The 17532-nt window shown below is 37.7% G+C and overlaps 1 protein-coding gene across 4 annotated transcripts in view; it reads right to left on the reverse strand.

Annotated features, from left to right (window-relative positions):
• The window catches only part of MTOR (mechanistic target of rapamycin kinase), a 144647-nt gene that overhangs the window by 105261 nt on the left and 21854 nt on the right, over positions 1 to 17532 (reverse strand). For all 4 annotated transcript variants that reach the window (XM_036925182.2, XM_036925181.2, XM_036925183.2 and 1 more), the window contains 3 exons: positions 17228 to 17357; positions 15621 to 15871; positions 1944 to 2030 (listed from right to left, as the gene is read on the reverse strand). In XM_036925182.2, coding sequence (XP_036781077.1) covers positions 1944 to 2030; positions 15621 to 15871; positions 17228 to 17357 — 468 coding nt within the window. The remainder of the gene's footprint in view (positions 1 to 1943; positions 2031 to 15620; positions 15872 to 17227; positions 17358 to 17532) is intronic.

A 17532-nucleotide genomic window follows, 5' to 3' on the forward strand; every position in this document is an offset into this window, starting at 1 on the left:
TGGTCTCTACCAGAGGATAGAGATTCCAGTGTTAACAAGATTTTTTGCCCTTTCTGGATTTGGACTTTGTTAGACAGCATCTGACATCTGTCCCAAATTTATTTTCAGGCTTGAAGTGTACCACAAAAGGAGCATTTTTTCTATACACATGTAATTATATTCCACATAAGTTACTAAAATAAAAATTTGGCCAACTGGCCACAGATCCTGCCTGGGTACCGTAACGCAAATGGTTCAAGTCTCTGACTCCAGGGAAAGCTGTCATTTCAAATTGACTCAAAAAGACAGTTGCCTGCCACTTTTTTTAAAACTTCCAGGGTAATGATGATAGAAACTCTACTAATGATGGCAACAAATACATATTCCTACTCTTGGGTCCCCAATTAATTCAGAGGAAGAGTCAATGGAAAAAAAAAAAAAAGATAACTCCTCAGATGAAAGGCTTTATTTATAAAGCTACAAGTATTTTAATTAAAAAATTTTTTTTAATCATAACAGTTTGGAAACTAAAAACCTTACTATAAATGCTAGTAAAACTTTCTCTTTGCTTGGAGAGAGAAGTTTTCTCTCCACAGAAGCTATCTTCTCTAGATAAAAAGCTTTGCCAAAGAAACACCACAGATTTTACTGCCTCCATGGTTTGTCTGATGTTCATTCACTTGGACCACACTTTCTGCCTTCTTTAGAGAAAGCCCACCTGCCTCTCTACTGTATTACTATTGGCTCTCACCAGGGGTTTCTCTACTTCAAAGAAGCCAGGCAGCCTGCCCAGGGATCACCGTTCACAAAAACTGTTCTCTTCCCAGGCTCTGCGGAGCTCATTAAAATGCCCTGGATCAACAGCCAAAGGAAGAGCCCCTGTTGCACCTTCTCCAGCTTGGAAGAAATGAAAGCTGTATTTTACAGGTATGAGGCCCCCTGCCTCAAACTCAATGCTTTAGTCCTAAGTTTTTTGGGGGGAATAAGTCACAGATTACTTCAGCTTCAAACCACTCATTCACTGTTTCCTCCCTTGCCCCCCCCCCTCGTGCCACCAGGCTTTTAGCATTCTTCCTAACTCTTCTTTGTGTAGAGCCTCTGTGGCAGCAGTCAGGGAACAGAGCAGCTTTTAATTATTCATACATAGAAGAGTTTTTCAGTTTGGAGACCCAGTTTCAGGGAAGTTTCAGTTTGAAGCCAGCCACTTTGATTTTAGTCCTGCTGCTTCCTCCAAGCTAACTACAAAGGCCTCATGTAGAAGAACAGAACTCATTGGAAGAATTGTCTTCCAGTTCTTTGAGGACACGGCCATCAATGCAAAGCAGTCTTCCCAACAGAGACATTTAAATTATATAGAACAGTAGGACGCAGGCCTCCCCCTCAAACAGAAAAGTGATATTGGCATTGATAGGGAGCTTCTGCACCCGCTTAAAGCGTGTTATAAAATCTGGGATGTGAGCCTTTTCTCACATGCTGCTGCAGTCAGGAGGTAGCATTTATGCTTTTGGAGGTAGCAGGGTAAAGCATCACTTTCTTTCTCAGTGCCTGACAGGAGTCCATCATATTTAATAGCCCTCAGAAAACCCAATCCCCAGGCCTCTCTTAAGGCCATGGTTTTATAGGCAGTAAGAAAGAGAGCTTTCGTGGGAACAGTCAAGCACTGTTGTAATATTAAATGAAATTGCTTTGTTGTGTGTGAGGCAAAGAACCTGAAAGTCTATTTCTGGTAAACAATTACTTCAGGATTCCTCCTCAGACTCTTTGTACTCTTATACCTGGGAGCCTGCAGCCACAGCCCGTCCCCCCCTCGTAATCTTGTGGGACATCTTGCTCCACTTCTTGTACTCAGGTTGTAACAGCTCTAAGCTGACCCATGAAAAAAATGTTCACATTATCCAAACTGGCTTCTGAACATTCCTGACCTAGATACTGATGAACAGGCCAAAGCATTAACTTCTACTCACTCTCATGAGGGTGACTATTTCATCCATGTAAGGTCTGATGTGGCTCTTTACAAATGACACCAACATTCCCAGCTGCTGGAACAGGAACTGAAATGGAGAAGAAGAGGTCAGCAAGTTGGCACCATAAAGGATGCAGAACTCCTGGGCTTACCATAAGTCCATGTGAATAAATAAAGATAAACCAATCAATCAGTTTCCACGCCACCATATCTACCTGAGACTAAATTTCAAAGAATCAGACATAAAACCTTTGGTGATGATGGTAGTGGGGGTTAAAAACAACTGTCTGTGGTTTTACAGACCAGGCCAGCCAGTTACTGCCTAGCAGGGGGTTTGGGGCCAGACAGGCTGTTTTGAGTCATTATGTTGCCTCTTAGCTTTGTGACCTTCATTAACCTCTCCACATTCAGCCTCTTCAGCAGTAAGATGGAGATAATAGTACTTGTCTCCTAGACTTGTTCTAAGAGTCAAATAGGAAAATACCTAAACAGCACTTGAATAGCAATATGAATACTGTTAAGTGCTCAATGAACACCATCTATCACTGAATAATTTCTGGAGTTACTAAAGACTTAAAATTGGACATGAAATTCTTATCAACTATAAATGTATCTTTTGCTTATTCAGTCCCAATTCACTACTATTTACCTTCTACAATAAATATAGCTAACTATTATGGATATTGTGATTCATTTATAGTAATTAACTCAATTAATTAGATCTTAATTAGACAAGTGTGTCTAAGAAATTGTTATCTAAAACAGCAAGCAAATTGGGGGAGGGATGGGATAAGGGGATTCTGTTTAGGTTGATAACCTTGCAACTGTAAGAAGAGATGCCATCACTAAATAAAGTTGGAAATAAAGAGGGCTTGGGTAAGGGAATCCCAACTACTTTCCAGGTTAAAGATGTCTTCAGGGTAGAGTTTTTATTCTATTAAGATCTTTAGATAGTGCTATATATGTCAATAGTAAGTAGCATTTTCTAAACCTCCATCCCTTAAAGACTTTAAGCTCTCTATGCCTTTGCTCTCCACCATTAACAAGGACAGGATAATTTAGCAATAAACATACATATTTTAACGCTAATCCACATTTTGAAACTTGGGTAAGATGGGATAAATGGAAAGCGTTGTTTCAAACAGTGAGTAATAGACTTACCACACTCAATACCTAAAGATGCGAGACTGACAGGACATCAAGGATTGGGCTCAAAGACAGCTGGGACTCATTCTTTAATGACAGGGACACCAACGGATTATAAAGCTAGAACTTGGTCACTATGGCACAGGCTCGACTCAGTCAGGCCATCACTACTTATCTCCTGGGCCCCTCCTCATATAATCACTGCTGACAGGTTTTGTGAAACGGTCTCTATAAAAATACATTACAAAGATCAAGGGACATGAGACTCTTAAATAGAGTGGTTCTTTAAATGTTGTTATATAAAACCTGAAAGGAGGTAGAAAATCTAAGTTGGAAGAAAAGCAGGGCATTAGGGATGGCAGGGAGGCCAGGGAAAACCATAAGACAGAGGACAAAAGCCTCCTGACGCTTGCTGTCATTTCCTCTTGGGTATAAATGGGGGAGCCTCTGGGGCAGACTGATGAGGAATGGTAACACAGTGGACACACACAGGTGAGTGTCCCATTCCCAGGTAAGGAGCCCCCACTGCCACCTCATTTCTTCTCCTTTAGATTCATTCACATGCTTTTTTCTTTTTTCTCCTGAACATAAGTATTTTAAAAGAGCACATAGTTTTGTTTCTAAAAATATGGTGGATTAGATCTCCCAGATTCCCCTATGAAAAGCCTAAAGGTAATGCATAAAAGATAACAGACATTGTTATTAGATTATCAGAACTGAAATCTTTCCTATAAAGCCAGACTTTCAAAGGCTACATATTGAGAGAAATGGTGAATCCCACCGCACCGTCCCCCTCCACCCACCCCCAATCTGCCTACTGGCAAAAGAAGACAAAGTTTGTCAGTCTTAATGTGGAGTCTAGGTAGAAAAAAACGTCTCCCCTGGAGAGTTTGTAATTTTAGGCCATTCTCCTATGAGTTTAGGGTGTGATTTTAATGATCAGTGCGGCCTGAGAAACTCTAAGCCAAAAAATTAAAGTTCTCCTGGATTAGCTGGCAGAGGCAAATGCAAATCCTCTCTGGAGAGATGAAACTTTGGAGCAGATTTTCTAGTACTGCTCCAGGGAAAGCCCAGATGAATATGATACATGATCTAAAAGTATAAAACACATAAGGATAAACACTGTAAGTGTGACTCAGCAGGAACTAGAATTAAATTTAGATGCATCAGTAATGTGATACATTTGTAATTATTGGATAGAAATCTATTTAAAAGGCTTAAAGAAAAAGTGATAATAAAATAATGAGAAAGAACCTAATATGACTTCAGAAATTAAAAGACAGAATTGAAACTAGAAAATCAGTGATGAGCCAAAAAGACATAGCTGAAGAATTAGTGAACAGAAAATGGATGTGAAAAAATATTCAGAATACATCTCTGAGGGACAAATAAGAAAAATATGAACAAGAAACTAAGAGATATTAAGGACAGAGTAAGAAGCTCTACATGTTGAATCAAATTCTGATAGGAAAAAGTAGGAGTGGAGTCCTCACATTCAGGAAACCCACTGATCCCAAACAGGGTAAGAAAAAGATACCCATATCTAGATACACAATGGTGAAACTTCAGGACAACAAAAATAATGAGAAGATCTGAAATAGCTGCAGAGAAAAGGGAGATTAAGTAAAAAGGAATAATGATTTCTCAATAGCAACAAAAGAAGTCAGAAAACAGTAGGACAGTATCTACAGTTGCAGAAGAACCCCGAATTCTATTCTCAGCTAAATGAAGATTTTAAAAGGGGGCAAAATAAAGATTTTTTCAGATAAAGAAAAAGAGTTTACTTCAATAGATGCTCACAATAAGAATTTGCCTTATGAAGGAAAATGACCCTAGGAGGAAGCTATGAGGTGGGAGACAGAAAGAGAAAGAAATGGCAAGTGTGGATGAATATAAACAAACACTGTCTAGATAAAATAATAGTAACAATGTTTAATTCAGTGGTAAAAAAGAATGATATTCCATAAGAAGGAAAGGAGATAGTTTGAGCAATCATTCTAAGGTTCACATATGGCTGAGGGAAAAGATGGATATGCTAATTTTAGACTTTGTGAAATTAGATATGCAAACCAAATTTTTAGGGTGAAAAAGGTAAAACCAGATCCATTTCTCTTACTGTACACTGGGATCTATTCTGCAGAACAAAGAGTTAAATGAAAGAAATGAGGCCAATCAAGTACAAAAGATCAAGAGGTGAAAATGATGTATGCATAAAGTTTTTTACTATGGGATTATTTTAAATATCAAAAGACTGGAAAAAAACATGAACGTTCACCAGTGGGGCCTGGTTTAATAGCTGCAGTAGGTTCACACAATGAAGTCCCATATAAATGCTTTGAGGAAGGAAGGTGGAGCAATATTCCCTTACATTTTCAAAAATAAAACAGTGAAAAGATAAATTTAGACACCAATAAAAATGGTTAACTTTGGGAAAAGTGTGGTAGGCAGAATAATGGTACCCCAAAATGCCCATGCCCTAATCCCTAGAACTAGTGAACAAATTACATGACAAACAGGACCTCTGAAAATGTGAGAAAGGTCCAGGACCTTGGGACGGGAGATTATGCATGTGGACCCAATCTAACCATGGGAGTCCTTAAGAGCAGAGACACTTCCCTTTCAGTGGTTGGAGAGAAAGATCTGACAGCAAAAGAAGGGGGTTAGAGACAAATGCAATGTTGCTGACTCTGAAGGCAGAGAAAAGGGGCCAAGGAATGCAGGCAGCCTCTGGGAGCTAGAAAAAGCGAGGTAATGGATTCTTCCCTAGAGCCTCCAGAAAGAACCTCAGCCTAAATGACACCCTGATTTTAGTTCAGTATGACCTGAGTCAGACTTATGACCTACAGATCTATAAGATAATAAATTTGTGTTGTTGCTTTAAGCTACTATGTTGGTGGTGATTTGTTATGCCAGCAATAGGAAACTATGTTAATGTCTTACCTAACTAGAATAAAAGTTCAATTAGAAAAATTCAGAGGAATTTCTAAAAGTTGAAAATAAACAGAAACAAATTAATTTAACTATAAACTAATGTGAATGCACAATCACTCAAAGAAGGATTTCAAGTGACTAAACCCAGTTTTTTGGTGTACACTCCTAACAGGACACATCCTAAAAACAACACAAAAAAATTGCAAAATCTTGAACGGCATTTAGTAATCTCACTGTTAATACTGGTCATTTTATATGTATTTTATATGTATACAAAATACATATAGGTAAATATTCTGCAAGATAAAGCAAGTACACTCTGAACCAGACAGAAAATAAGTAAGGACACAAGGCACTGAACACATTAGAACAGACTGATCTAACAGACATCTATAGAAATCTACACCCAAAAGCAGCAGAATACACATTTTTCTCAAGTGCACATGGAATATTTTCAAGAATAGATCATATACTAGGCCACAAAAAGAGCCTCGGTCATTCAAAAAGATTGAAATTGTACCAACCAGTTTCTCAGACCACAAAGGTATGAAACTGGAAATAAATTATGCAAAGAAAATGAAAAATCCCACAAACACATGGAGGCTTCACAACATGCTCCTAAATAACCAATGGATTAATGACCAAATAAAAAGAGATCAAGCAATATATGGAGACAAATGACAACAATAATTCAACAATGCAAAATATGTGGGACACAGCGAAGGCCGTGCTGAGAGGAAAGTATACTGCAATACAGGCCAACTCAGAAAAGAAGAACAATCCCATATGAGCAGTCTAAACTCAAAATTAACGAAACTATAAAAAGAACAAAGGAGGCCCAAAGTCAGTAGAAGGAGGGACATAATAAAGATTAGAGCAGAAATAAATAAAATCAAGAAGAATAAAACAACAGAAAGAATCAAAGAAAGCAAGAGCTGGTTCTTTGAGGAAATAAACAAAATAGATAAACCCCTAGTCAGACTTTATCAAGAAAAAAAGAGAGTCTACACACATAAACAGAATCAGAAATGAGAAAGGAAAAATTACTACGGACACCACAGAAATACAAAGAATTATTAGAGAACACTATGAAAAATTATATGCTAACAAATGGATAACCTAGAAGAAACAGACAACTTTCTAGAAAAATACAACCTTCCAAGGCTGACCCAGAAACAGAAAATCTGAACAGACCAATTACCAGCAACGAAATTGAACTGGTAATCAAAAACCTACCTAAGAACAAAACTACCGGACCAGATGACTTCACCGCTGAATTTTATCAAACATTTAGTGAAGACCTAATACCCTTCCTCCTTAAAGTTTTCCAAAGAGTAGAAGAAGAGGGAATATTTCCAAACTCATTCTATGAGGCCAGCATCACTCTAATACCAAAACCAGGCAAAGACACCACAAAAAAGAAAATTACAGACCAGTATCTCTGATGAACATAGATGCAAAAATACTGAACAAAATATTAGCAAACCGAATTCAAAAACACATCAAAAAGATCATCCATCATGATCAAGTAGGATTTATTCTAGGGATGCAAGGATGGTACAACATTCGAAAATCCATCAACATCATCCACCACACCAACAAAAAGAAGGACAAAAACCACATGATCATTTCCATAGATGCTGAAAAAGCATTCAGCAAAATTCAACCTCCATTCATGATAAAAACTCTCACCAACATGGGTACAGAGGGCAAGTACCTCAACATAATAAAGGCCATATATGACAAACCCACAGTCAACATTATACTTAACAGCGAGAAGCTGAAAGCTTTTCCTTTAAGATCGGGAACAAGACAAGGATGTCCACTCTCCCCACTTCTATGCAACATAGTCCTGGAGGTCCTAGCCACAGCAATCAGACACACAAAGAAATAAAAGGCATCCAGATAGGCAAGGAAGAAGTTAAACTGTCCCTGTTTGCAGATGACATGATATTGTACAGAAAAAACCCTCAAGAATCCACTCCAAAACTACTACATCTAATATCTGAATTCAGCAAAGTTGCGGAATACAAAATTAATACACAGAAATGTACTGCATTCCTGTACATGAATGAAGAACTAGCAGAAAGAGAAATCAGGAAAACAATTCCATTCACAATTGCATCAAAAAGAATAAAACACCTAGGAATAAACCTAACCAAGGAAGTGAAAGACGTATACCCTGAAAACTATAGGACACTCATGAGAGAAATTAAAGAAGATACCAATAAATGGAAACACACCCTGTGCTCATGGCTAGGAAGAATTAATATTGTCAAAGTGGCCATCCCACCTAAAGCAATCTACAGATTCAAGGCAATTCCTATCAAAATACCAACAGCATTCTTCAACAAACTAGAGCAAATCATTCTAAAATTCATATGGAACCACAGAAGACCCCAAATAGCCAAAGCAATCCTGAGAATAAAGCTGGGGGGATTATGCTCCCCAACTTCAAGCTCTACTACAAAGCCACAGTAATCAAGACAATTTGGTACTGGCACAAGAATAGACCAATGGAAAAGACTGGAGAGCCCTGATATAAACCCATACATATATGGTCAATTAATAAATGATAAAGGAGCCATGGACATACAATGGGGAAATGACAGCCTCTTCAACAACTGTTGTTGGCAAAACTGAACAGCTACATGCAAGAGAATGAAACTGGATTAATGTTTAACCCCATACACAAAAGTAAACTCAAAATGGATCAAAGACCTGAATGTAAGTCATGAAACCATAAAAACTCTTAGAAGACAACATAAGCAAAAATCTCCTGAATATAAGCATGAACAACTTCTTCCTGAACGCATCTCCTCAAGCAAGGGAAACAAAAGCAAAAATGAACTCATGGGACTACATCAAACTAAAAAGTTTCTGTATAGCAAAGGACACCATCAACAGAACAAAAAGGCATCCTAAAGTATGGGAGAATGTATTTGTAAAAGACATATCTGACAAGGGGTTAACATCCAAAATATATAAAGAACTTACAAGCCTCAACACTCAAAAAGCAAATAACCTGATTAACAAATGGGCAGAAGATATGAAGAGACAGTTTTACAAAGAAGAAATCCAGATAGCCAACAGACACATGAAAAGATGCTCCATGTCACTAACCATCAGAGAAATGCAAATTAAAACCACAATGAGATATCACCTCACACCAGTTAGGATGGCCAGCATCGAAAAGAACAACAAATGCTGGCGAGGATGCGGAGAAAGGGGAACCCCCCTACACTGCTGGTGGGTATGTAAGCTAGTTCAACCATTGTGGAAAGCAATATGGAGGTTCCTCAAAAAATTAAAAATAGAAATACCATTTGACCCATGAATCCCACTCCTTGGAATTTACCCAAAAAATACAACTTCTCAGATTCAAAAAGACATATGCAGCCCTATGTTTATCGCAGCACTTTTTACAATAGCCAAGATATGGAAGCAACCTAAGTGTCCAGCAGTAGATGAATGGATAAAGAAGATGCAATACATATACACAATGGAATACTATGCAGCCATAAGAAAGAAATAAACCCTACCATTTGCAACAACATGGATGGAGCTGGTGGACATTATGCTCAGTGAAATAAGCCAGGTGGAGAAAGACAAGTGCCAAATGATGTCCCTCATTTGTGGAGTATAACAACGAAGCAAAACTGAAGGAACAAAATAGCAAGCAGATTCAGAGACCCCAAGAAGGAACTAGTGGTTACCAAAAGGGGAGGGGTGTGGAAGGGCAGGTGGGAAGGGAGGGAGAAGGGGACTGAGGGGCATTATGTTTAGTACACATGGTGTGGGCGATCACAAGGAAAACAGTGTAGCACAGAGAAGGCAAACAGTGAATCTGTGGCATTTTACTACACTGACAGACAGTAACTGCATTGGGGTATGGGTGTGGACTTGATAATATAGGTAAATGAGTAACCACAATGTTTTTTCATGTGAAACCTTCATAAGAGTGTGTATCAATAATACCTTAATAAAAATTTTTTTAAAAAGACAAAGCAAGTAATTATAGAAATATCAGAACCAAGGCCAAGTTTTTCAGTGTAACAGAAAAGACATACAAGTGTAAAATCAGAGAGGTAAAAACGGTTTAATCTTAAATTTGAATTGGAAATTTCAGTATTAAGTTTATGATTTATACTTCCTTTTTCTAAACATTATACATTTCTAGTTCTATTCACCAAAAAGGCCTAGAAACAATAATAACCCAGTAGCAATGAGCACCCCAGCATACAAACTGCAGTCTCTTAAGTATCATCTCTCGCTTAAATAAACCATAGCTCCTTGAAAGTAGCTCTGCGTAGGCTTGAATGAAATGTACTTGATAAGCTAGGAATATCTATTTTATTCTTCCTTTCCTGCATAAACTATACTTCAAATTAATAGCTGATGACATAAACTTCTCTATAAATGATTTCTAGCTAACAAATCCAGAAGGAATATTGGAACCAGAAATTCACCATTTTGTACTTTCTAATCAAATAATGGTTCTAGGAAACAATCATCAGTGAACACTAAAATGATTAGGAGAAAGGCTGCTAGGGAACACAGGATCACAACGCCTGAACCTACTGATTAACCTTCCTATCATTGCAAACAGATCACTTAGAAAATACTCAACTAAATGTTGAAATAGCAAGTATAAGGTACCACCTATGAAGTATTTCTCGCCAAAGAATGGAACCTGAATCTAATCAATCCTCTAAATCTAATCAGTTTACAGGAAGTTAAAAGACATCTTGAAGATACAGTTAGCCAAATACAGAATGGGAAATTCTATAGGACAAATGACCTGGATTCTTCCACAAATATATAACATGAAATAAAAAGTGAGGGAAAAGGAAAATAGATAGAAAGAGAACTGGACATATCAACCAAATGCCACAATTGAACCTTATCTGGATTTGAATAAAACAAATGTAAAAAGATATTTTTAATATAAACAAGGACATCTGGAGAAGATTGATATTAAATGATATTAAGGAATTATTACTGATTTTGTAGGTATCATAATTGTGGTTGTATAAGGAAAAAAAGTATTTACTGGTAAAAAACTGACGTATCTGGAATTTGCTTTAAAATACCCCAGAAAGGGGTTAACATCAAAAATATATAAAGAACTCACATGTCTCAACACCCAAAAAGCAAATAACCCTATTAAAAATGGGCAGAGGATATGAATAGACATTTCTCCAAAGAAATTCAGATGGCCAACAGGCACATGAAAAGATGTTCCACATCGCTAATTATGAGGGAAATGCAAATTAAAACCACAATGAGATATCACCTCACACCAGTTAGGATGGTCAACATAGAAAAGACTAGGAACAACAAATGCTGGTGAGGATGCAGAGAAAGGGGAACCCTCCTACACTGCTGGTGGCAATGTAAAATAGTTCAACCATTGTGGAAAGCAATATGGAGGTTCCTCAAAAAACTCAAAATAGAAATACCATTTGACCCAGGAATTCCACTCCTAGGAATTTACCCTAAGAATGCAGGAGCCCAGTTTCAAAAAGACATATGCACCCCTATGTCTATCACAGCACTATTTACAATAGCCAAGAAATGGAAGCAACCTAAGTGTCCCTCAGTAGATGAATGGATAAAGATGTGGTACATATACACAATGGAATATTATTCAGCCATAAGAAGAAAACAAATCCTACCATTTACAACAACATGGATGGAGCTAGAGGGTATTATGCTCAATGAAATAAGCCAGACAGAGAAAGACAAGTACCAAATGATTTCACTCATCTGTGGAGCATAAGAACAAAGCAAAAACTGAAGGAACAAAACAGCAGCAGACTCACAGAACCCAAGAATGGACTAACAGTTGCCAAAGGGAAAGGGACTGGGGGAGGGTGGGTGGGAAGGGAGGGATAAGGGGAATAAGGGTCATTATCATTAGCACACATAACATAGTGGGGGGCAAGTTTATAGCACAGAGAAGACAAGTAGTGATTCTACATCATCTTACTATGCCAATGGACAGTGCCTGTTATGGGGTATGTGGTGGGGACTTGAGAATGGGGGGAATCTAGTAACCACAATGTTGCTCATGTGATTATATATTAATGGTTCCACAATTAAAAAAAAAAAGAAAGGGAAAAAAATATCCCAGAAAAAAGTGGGTGTATGTGTGTGTGTGTTGTTGGGGGGGAACATAGTAAGATGAGACCAAATTGATCAAATGCTAGTATTTATTGATAAGTATGAGAATTTAAGTTGTCTACTCTTGTTTATGATTGAAATATTCTGTTACAAAATACTTAATAAATTTAAAGGTGGCCAAAAGTAGAAAGGAAAAAGAAAACAAAAGCTCAATCGAGTGCAAAAAGACAGAAAAGAAAGAAAATAAACAAATAATTAAAGCAGGTCAAAAATAAAGCATGAAGATGGTGGAAATAAACTCAAATATATTACCAATCACAATAAATGTAACTAGACTGATTGCACTGATTAAAAGACAAATATTTTCAAATGGTTTGAAGAGATAATCTAGCTCTATTATTACATAATTATGAGAGACCCATCTAAAGCAGGAAGTCACAAGATAGTTAAAAGTACACAGATAAGAAAAGACATAACACCCTCCAAAAAAAAAAAAAAGGCTGGCCTAGCTATATTAGTAGTGATCAAATAAATTTTAAGGTATTACTAAAGATAAAAAGGATCCTTAAAAAAAATAAAAGATTTAATTTACAGGAAGGTAATGATGATTAACAATTTGTATGCACCTAATATAACCCTCAAAATATGTAAAACAGAACTGACTAAACTATGAGAAATTACTAAATCCACCACTGTAAGGGAGACTTATTTCACTTCTTTTAGTAATTGACAGATTAAGCAAACAAAAAATGAACAAGAATACAAAAAATTTGAACGCAAGTAGTAAGTTTAAATCTAATGACATATGTAGAACCTTGCACTTAACATCAGCAAACACACACCATTCCTAAGCATAGAGGAAACATTTATCAAAATCAAAAGCATTAGACTATCCAGGTAGTTTCAGCAAACACCAAAGAATTATAAACCTAATGCAATTAAGTTTGAAATAGACATCCAAAAAATAAATTTTAAATCCTGTAAGTTTGCAAATTAAAATATCCACTTCTAAATAACTCAGCAGTGAAAGAAATCATAATAAACATTAGAAATACTTATTTCTGAACAACAATGAAAATATTACATTCAGCAATAAAAAAGAAATGAAATACTGATCCATGTCATGACATGGACAAACCTCAAAAGTATCATGCTAAGTGAAAGAAGCCAGACACAAAAAAACACGTATGATTCTAATTCTATGAAATGCCCGGAAAAGGCAAATGTTAGAGACAGAGAGTAGATTAATGGTTGCTCAGGGTTGAGGTAGGAATGGGAAATGAATGTAAATGGAAGATTTCTTTCTGGGATAGTGGAAATTTTCTGAAATTATATTACAGTTATGGTTACACAACTTTGCAAATACACTAAAAATCACTGAATTCAATACTTACGAACAGTGAATTTTACGGTATGTAAACTTCAACTCTATTAATAGAGTTTGGAAAGTTTTGAAATGCAGCTAAACATTTAAAGATAAATTTACAACCTTAACAGATTAGACAAGAAGGACTGAGTTAATGAGCTAATGTTTAAACATAAGAATTAAAAAAAAAAGCAGAAAGAAAATATGAGAATAAAGAGATTAATGAAATAGAAAACAGATATAAGAGCAAAGATCAACAAATGCAAAAGTTGGTTCTTTGAAAAAGAAAAATAATAAAATCTCTATCAATAAATTAAAATATAAAAGAATAGCGTGACCAAATTCATGCCAATGGATTTTGTTATTTAGATAAAATGAATAATTTCTCAGAAATATGGGGCCGAACTGTTCTTCTTTAAGAAGAAACATAAAAGCTAAACTGGTCTTTGAACCCATGGTTAAAAAATAAGTACCACAGGCCAGTTTCACCCAGGGACATAGTTGTAAAAATTCTAGATTAAATATTATATATAAAATCTATATATTGAAAAAATACATCATAACCAAGATGGTTTTAATACAAGAATTGAAGGATATTTCAACATTAGAACATAAATATAATTCAACATATTAACACATTGAAAGGGAAAAACATGACCGTCACAACAAACAAAAAGCATTTGGTAAATCCAGTACCCATTCATGATAAAAGCTCTTTAATAAATTAAGAGTTAATGTTTAAACCTAAGAATTTTTAAAAAAAGTAGAAGAAAGAACATATGACAGAAGTAATAATAAAGAGCAGAATAACGATCTTACATCTTTTAAAAAGCTATCCACTAAAACCCTATAGCAAACATCATACTTAATGGTGAAATCTTAATAGCAGTCCCATTAAAGCCAGGAATAGGATTTCCACAATCAGAGTCTATTCAACACTGCAGTGAAGGTCCTAAGAATGCCATAAAGAAACGTAAGAACTGGTTTACAGATTAAAACCAAAACTGTCTGTCTGCAGACTATATGATTATTCAGAGTGAAGACCTGGGAAAATATTCAGGTAAATTATTAGAATTAGTAAGAATTCAATGAGGTTGATTACATAAAAACAAACTGCACATCTACACTCCAAGCACAAAATTAGAAAATACACTTTTAAAAAAGATATTATCCTCCTCTAAATGTACATCAAATTGAACATATAATCACAGAGGGAAAAACAAATCAAGTATTGTTTAAACACACTACTTGGACTGTACACCCTTGTGGAATATATTCAAGAACAATAGGAAGTGCAAAGCCACCTTGAACTTCATTTAGTAGGTTTGCTGTTGGAAGTGGTATAGATATAGTAATCAAAGAACCATTCTGCATATTCTGTAGTTTAGAGAGAGAAAAAATACAGAACAAGACAGAGAAAGGAGGAGGCAAAGGGGAAATTTCTTCTTTACAGAAAAGTGCCAGATGCTACAAGTAGAAGAAATGATAGGACTAGAAAGTCATTATTTTACAATCAGTGTGAAAACTGATTCAGGCAAGAACCATGAAAAGGAAGCTAAAATCATTAGGTAAAAGGATAGTCACACAGTCTCAAAGTATCACCCCAGAGATTACTTACTGACTAAAGAGAAAAGGTAACTTTACAATGCAGCGATCTGACAAATGCCAACTTAACAGTGCTGAAGCTCAGGATCAACAGTAATGAGACAAACTGGACATCATGAGATCTGGTAAGAAATACACACCTTCACCTCTGCTGTATTCTCACTGAAAATTTTTTGAGTTAAGTCTAATAACGAAGAAGCAAGCAGCAAGCCACTCTGTGGGACGTTCTACCGGACAACTGGTTTGAACCTGGAATACTGAGAATGACAATGCTGTCCCACCCTCTAGGCTACTCTTCCTTTAGCCTTTTTGAGGGGATACACCAGGAAGTTGTGCCCAGCTGATTAAGCCTATAGACTTGGGTGCTAGAAGTTAAGGGGAAGGAGAGCCATTATGCTCAACAGCAAGCAGAGTACATTATTAGGAAGCTGAGGCAAAGATGGATCTTCCATGCGGGTGTGGCTTAGAGCCAGGAGGGGCAAGCGTTGGGGTTTAGCCACTTACTTCCCGGATGGCCCCATCACAGACCCGAATGACATTCAGGAAAGTAGGCATGACCTGGGGCAGGAACTGCACACACTTGAGCCCCAAGGACTTGAAGATGAAGGTGATAGCCTGGACAACCATGGTGTGATGGTGAGACAGTGACTGGTCTCGGAAGATCCGCATCAGGGCCACCATGGACACGGCTGGGTAGAACTCGTCCAGGGGCAGGTTTCCCATGTTGACCAGCATTTCACTGGTGCTGTAGTCAGCTACGACAAAAACAATGGTGAGCCTCATGAGCTCTATGGGATGTGATTCTGACTTCATGCAGACATGGTTAACAACAAACAGAAGACCTCCTGGCAGTCATTAGCATTCATATCTTTCTCCTTGCTACATGCTGACACCACTGAGAATGCAGCATGTATTAGGACCAATGAATAGGCTCTCATCAGTGAGGACTCAACAGTTCTTGGCTTTTCTACTACTCAAACCACAAAAGCCTAGAACAGTCAGTACATGATGGGCTTCTTTAAACTGCTATATTTAACTTTGCTTCTTATCATTATAGTTCACAACTTTGTAGCTGAAACCATAAATAAAAATAATTACTCCCTCAAATGAAAGTAAAGGTAATTAAATTAGGCAAACATCAGCTTAGCAGCTGTTTGATCCCCACACGGAATCCAGACAAGTGAGTGGCAAATGCTACCTGACCTGGACAACAAGGATCTCCAGGACTTGGGGCGGGGTGGGGACACTGGACGACAGATGAGGGTTAACGGTGCCATGGAGTGGGTTAGAACTAGAACTGTCAAGGGGCTGGATGACTGGTGCAGCTGAGTAAGGAGGAACACCTGGAGGGACACAGCTCAGAATCTGCTCCTGATAGCCTGGGGTCTGGAAGGATTAGGCACACTTAATACAGAGAACAAACTGCATGCGGTATGATGCCATCCACACAATTTGGAAACAAATTACATTATTTTGGGAAAATAATATTTTGCTGGCATAGTTGGGAGAGGCATTGTTGAACTTTCACACTTTGAGAAATAAGCCTGTCCAGATGGACAATGGGGTAAGTTGAGGGCGTCCCTAAGCCCTAGCCAATCTCTCAGGCTCCTTGTCAAAAGACAAAGGGGCTCTAGGGCCAAACCACATGATGGAAAAAAGAGCCCTGGATTCTGATCACTAATAGTTTTTCTATGCCCCTGAGCCTTGCCTCAGATACCCCAACAATTAAGAGGAAGAATAAATTCTTGCCTCTTTATCCTTGGGTGCCATGGGAACAGAAAACATCAAAGAAGCACTAACAAAGAATAGAGAGAACAGGGTGATGAGGTGACAAGTCACATCTCTCTCATCAGCCCCCAAAATGAGTACAGACTTAGCCTACTGACCCTTGACAAAGAACCTGGAAAGCTGTGAGAGCTCTGGGTACACTGGGAAACAGCGTCCCTGCTGTGATTCAAGAGGAGACTGTTAACTGTCCTTTGGAAAGCTGCAAAGTGAGCCAACATGCTGTGATTCGAGTCATCCAGCCTAAGGCTCTTCCTAAACGTGGCTGGCAAGGGGCTCTGCGCAGCAGGAACTTGGCAAGTCTCTCATGGTTCTTCTCAACTTACAGGAATCCTGACTTGACTTGGATTCTGACAGGCTGACAGCAGAAGCGTCACGGGACTGGTCTATCATGCCGATGTTCACTTTGTGCTTGTAGGGATCCAAGGCCCCCAAAAGCCCTAACACACGGATGGCCTGTGTGGGAAAGGGTGGGGAAAAAGGAAACACAACATCTGATTACAAGTTAATCCTCTCATGCTCTGTGATACCCAGTTCATACCCGAATGTCCAACTACATGACCAGACGGAGACAGACAGGTGGTCTAGTCAATACTGTCAGAGCACATTCATGCCACAACCTTCTCTCTCT

This window comes from Manis pentadactyla, chromosome 4, assembly GCF_030020395.1.
Source record: "Manis pentadactyla isolate mManPen7 chromosome 4, mManPen7.hap1, whole genome shotgun sequence".
Lineage (NCBI taxonomy): Eukaryota > Metazoa > Chordata > Mammalia > Pholidota > Manidae > Manis > Manis pentadactyla.